Source organism: Penaeus chinensis, chromosome 6 (genome assembly GCF_019202785.1).
Source record: "Penaeus chinensis breed Huanghai No. 1 chromosome 6, ASM1920278v2, whole genome shotgun sequence".
NCBI classification, from domain to species: domain Eukaryota; kingdom Metazoa; phylum Arthropoda; class Malacostraca; order Decapoda; family Penaeidae; genus Penaeus; species Penaeus chinensis.
In genome coordinates this window covers 39,604,434-39,609,433 of record NC_061824.1, presented here as the reverse complement: position 1 = coordinate 39,609,433, position 5,000 = coordinate 39,604,434, and the positions used below count along the sequence as shown (strand labels likewise).

Here is a 5,000-nt window from a genome sequence, read left to right as displayed (position 1 = left end):
TCTTCCCCCCCCCCCCCCCCCCCCCCGCCCAGAGTCAGAGCCAATAGCCCTCAGCACTTTAGTAGACATGCTCACAAGGCTCGCGCGACTACACACTACACACACGCAGACGCACACACATACTATACACACATACGAACGCACTCATAGCCACACACACACATACGAACACACAGACGCACACACACACACACTTACACGCACGGATCCAAACGCGCGGCTGGACCACAACACGAGGAAGACTCAGTGAGAGAAGCTGGCAGTTGGTGAACACCCTCGCTCGCTCCTAGAATATTTTTTTTCTCTCACAACTAAGGACTTTACGTATAACGATCTTAACGGAGCTGCTGAAGAACCTTTTGTTCGGATAAGAGATAAGAGAATAACAGCCGGATAAAGGGATTATTTTGTTCAGTGATGGCAGACGGTGTGTTACTCGTGAATTGTTGTTTTAGAGTCATGTGTGTGATTTTTTGGTTTGTGTTTATGTTGAGTGGTAGTTATGTGGATATACTAATGGTTTAATAAGTGTATAATTATTAGCTATATGACTGATCATATATGTATGCAGCTTACTGTTCATGTTTGTGTATATAACAGTGCACTAGCGAGTGCTTGTCTTTTTGCATATAGGTCTACGTATCTATATATAAATCTACTTTGCATATATATTTTCAAGTCGATTCGTGTATTTGTGTATAAAAATATTACTTCTCGTATAACTATTGTAATTTTTATCACTGTTACACTTAAGTCTTTTTTTTTTTTTTTTTAGATCATGATCAATACTTCAATCATAACAATATTCTCCATCAACATGTTCAATATTTTCTTACAATCACATCATTATCACCACCCATATTCCCTTTACTTTTTATATTATCATTTTCATCGTCAATGTTTTTGTTATGACTGTGAATTATTACTACTGATATTGTTATTATTATTATTATTATTATTACTACATTTATCATTATTAATTGATGTTATTATTATCATCACCATTACCATCATCATTACCATCATCACCACCACCATCACACCATCATCCTTTTCATTTTCATTTTCATCCTTTTCTAAATATATCAATATCTCAACAGCGTTCGGTTTACTCTCGTCCGCCAGTGAATATGGCGCTTACGGAGCTGCGGACGGATACGGGTATGTGAGCGGCCGCAGACATAGTGCGGCTTTGTATGAGGATGATAGACAGGTAGATAGATGGATGGATGGGAGAGTGGGTGGAAGAATGGATGGATAAATGAGTAGGTAGATAGGTAGATAGATGGCTTAATAGAATTGGTAATTGATAGTTATAACGGCGAGTAGACATTTTCTCGATACAGGAATTCATAAATAGATTCGTGAATATAGATGTAAACATTTTCAGATGCTTAGGGAGACAGACTGATAGATAGTGTGATAGACTGTCTTATTGATGGGCGGATGGATGGACTGATAGACAGATAGATAGGGTAGATTTATGATTATAGATATAAACACAATTTTTTGCCTTTCCCTTTTTCTCTTCATTTTCTCTTTTTTTCTTCATTTTCGTACCCTCCCCTTTTCTCTGTCTTCTTCTTCCTCCTTTCCCTCTCCCCCTCCTCCTTTTCCTCTTTTCCCTCTCCCCCTCCTCCTCTTCCTCTTCCTCCCCTTCCTCCTCCTCCTCCTCCTCCTCCTCCTCCTCCTCCTCCTCCTCCTCCTCCTCCTCCTCCTCCTCCTCCTCCTCTTCCTCCTTTCCCTCCCCCTCCTCCTCTTCCTCCCCCATCTCCACCTCCTCCTCCTCCTCCTCCTCCTCCTCCTCCTCCTCTTCCTCCTTTCCCTCCTCCCTCCTCCTCTTCCTCCCCCATCGCCTCCTACCCCTCCTTCCTTTAAAGGGACCCCTTCCCCCCTCCCCTCTCACCTCTCCTTCCCTCCCCAGGTACGAGAGCTCCATCGACTGCAATTCGGCGCTGGGTCTCATCGGGCTGCTGGGTCTGATCGAGCTGCTCAGGGTGAGTCCGCGTGTGGGTCCTGCTGCCTGGCCAAGGGAAGGAGCGAGGGAGAAGGAATGAGGTTTGAATGCAGTCCTTGGAAGGGGTGATGATTAAGGACAATAGCTTGAAGGGAGGAGTTGGGAATGAATCGTGGCACAAAGACAAAAAAAAAAAAAAAATGAAGGGCTGAATGCTATGTATGAGCGATTTCATACAGTAATTTAAAGGGATGGATGGGAATTCGACGAAAACCTGAAGGGTTGAATGAGAATTAATGATTCCACAATATTTTTGTTTGTGCACGTGTGTATGTTGGCATGTGTGTATGTACACACACACACACACACACACACACACACACACACACACACACACACACACACACACACACACACACACACATTATCATCACCATCATCATAATTATAATAATAATAATGATTATGATGATGATGATGATAATGATAATAATAATGTTGAAATACTGCACTCTACATCCCCACGGTCGTGAGCAGTACCCCCTGACCGCCCTCTCTCTTTCTCTCCCTCTCTCTAGGACATCATAGACGACATAACGACCAAGCGCCGGAGGAGATCAGCGGACGACGACGGCATGTTCGGTTTTTTGCTGAGTTCCTTCGGGAACGCCCTCGGAGGGCCCCCGCGCCTCCTGCAGGCGATGCCGACAGTCGTCCTGCCGCTCGTGGTGAGTCTGGGGAACTAATGCATGTCTATCCTTGGCCGGCGCGCTTCTCGCCACTGTGTTGCAGAAGTGGGTGGAATTCAATGTTGTGTATTATTAAGAAAAAGGCATGTGTATATAATGAGAATGTGATTGCGTGCGTGTGTGTGTGTGTGTGTGTGTGTGTGTGTGTGTGTGTGTGTGTGTGTGTGTGTGTGTGTGTGTGTGTGTGTGTGTGTGTGTGTGTGTGTGTGTGTGCGCGTGTGTGTGTGTGTGTGTGTGTGTGTGTGTGTGTGTGTGTGTGTGTGTGTATTTCTGTCCGTCTGTCTAGCCTGTCTATTTACCCATCTATCTATATACTAAAGTGTCATAGCGTTAACCCCGCGCTCCCCGCAGCAAAGCCTGGTGGACGTGAACGACGGCCTGGAGGAGGCGCCCTGCCTGGAGCGCGCCATGTGCGAGGCGAACCGCGCTCTCCTGCAGGAGGCGTCGCGGGGCAACCGGGTGGACGCGGCCGCAGGAGGCCTGGTGGCGTCCCTGCTCAGCCAGGTCCTGAGCAAGTCCTTCAGCGATTACAACCCCGAGGCGTACAGGCAGGCGCTGAGGGCGGCGGAGGCGGGGAGGAAGGAGGGAGCGGACTGCGCCAGACTCTTCCCGGGATGCGCGGAGCTCAGCGAAGGACACAGCCCCATGCGGGACAGGAACTTCACGCGGGTCCTGCGCGCGAGGGCCGGGGAAGCGTCCTAGGGTTACTGGGAGGGGAAGGGGGAAGGGATGGGGTGGGGAGGGAGGCGAAAGAGGGAGGGGCAAAGGGGAGGCGGGGGAGGGACGGGATGGGTAGAGGGAAACAAACGTTTTGTATGTGGTATTGTATGTGTAAAATAAAAGTAAATTTCCTCTCTGTGTATTGATAACCATACAGACAACAACTGTAAAATAAGATCAGTCACCAATATAAAACACATCGTAGGTACGCACATTCATGATAATAGTAATAATTATCGTTTTATTTACCAGTATCATTTATGGTGATACAAATATTAATGAAGTTGATAATGATGATGTTAATTATAATAATTGTATCAATCATAATACGAATAATAATAATGACCAAAATAATATTAATTATATTATTAATCATGATAATAACAGGAACCACAATCACAAGCAAATCCAATACCCCAAATTCTAAAATATATTTTTCTCTCAAGATCACATTAAAACATGTAAGCTCAGTCATATTACGATGTACCTGTAATATCAAAATAAATCACATTTATATTTCAAGATGCATTCATTCCTCACATCAAAATACATAGAAATTGCCAATAAATAACTTAAAATACGGGTCGAGTCCCAAATGAATCTCCGGATACGTTCCAGAAAGAGAGGAAACACAGGAACTACAATAAAAATAAAAAAGGACTACAGGCACAAAGGCATTGGATCCCCTTAGTTTTTGTTTTATGGCATTATCATGTCTGCCGGCCGTGTGTAGTGTTCTATATTGTACCTTATTTGATTTTCCTTATTTGCTGTTAGATCCGTTTTCTTACATATATTTACTATTTTATATGCATTTTAGTACCACTCAATTGACACTGAAGTATTTACTCAAGATATTTTCGAATATGTTGATTCTGAAATAAAATATATCGATCATTTACAGGTAATAAGCACAGTTCTTTTTGGATGCCGCCTACTAACTTCTACACTGTATTATTTAAGCACTACATCTATTTATCGTATTATACATCATCGAATACATTATTGTATCATTTATCCTTATCAAGTAACATCATATATCTGCACGATTTAATGCTACCAATACTAAACAGTGTTTATTAAACCTCGATCATATCTACAAAAGACTGCCATCACGCCGCCCTTAGCACAGCCTCTCGCCTTCCCTCTCGCCCACGCCCACCAGCTGTAGTATCCGCGAGTCGCCCAAAACCACCTCTGAAATTAGTACTTCTCGATCTATAAGCGTAACCGAGAGATCGTTACGCCCAACACCTGTAATTTGTATAACGGTTTTTTCTGGGTGACGCTACTAGTATCTATATTACAAGTTTCTTTTTCGTTGTTCTGTTCAATATTTGAGGATCGTAAAGGAATTTGGTTTTATTCCAAGCGGCGATGGGGAGGGAATGATACTGGAAACGGGCTTTAAAAGTGGGCAGGTTGTTTGGTTGTTGGAAAGCCATTTGGTTGTGGGAGGAATTGGGTGAGTTCGATTATTATCAACCGTGATATTTTTGGCTTTTGTGTAAAAATGTTTCATGTGGGTTAGTTATTACTTTTTTTTTATTTATCTATATATCCAATGACTATTT

The 5,000-nt window shown here is 43.4% G+C and overlaps 1 protein-coding gene across 1 annotated transcript; it reads left to right on the top strand.

Moving 5' to 3' along the window:
* The first annotated feature begins 110 nt into the window (after positions 1 to 110).
* LOC125026281 lies at positions 111 to 3,408 on the top strand. The gene is made up of 5 exons (XM_047614588.1): positions 111 to 427; positions 1,101 to 1,161; positions 1,925 to 1,997; positions 2,536 to 2,685; positions 3,058 to 3,408. Exons 1-5 carry the CDS (start codon positions 418 to 420, stop codon positions 3,406 to 3,408), a joined length of 645 nt encoding a protein of 214 aa, XP_047470544.1. The 5' UTR covers positions 111 to 417.
* Positions 3,409 to 5,000: the final 1,592 nt, after the last annotated feature.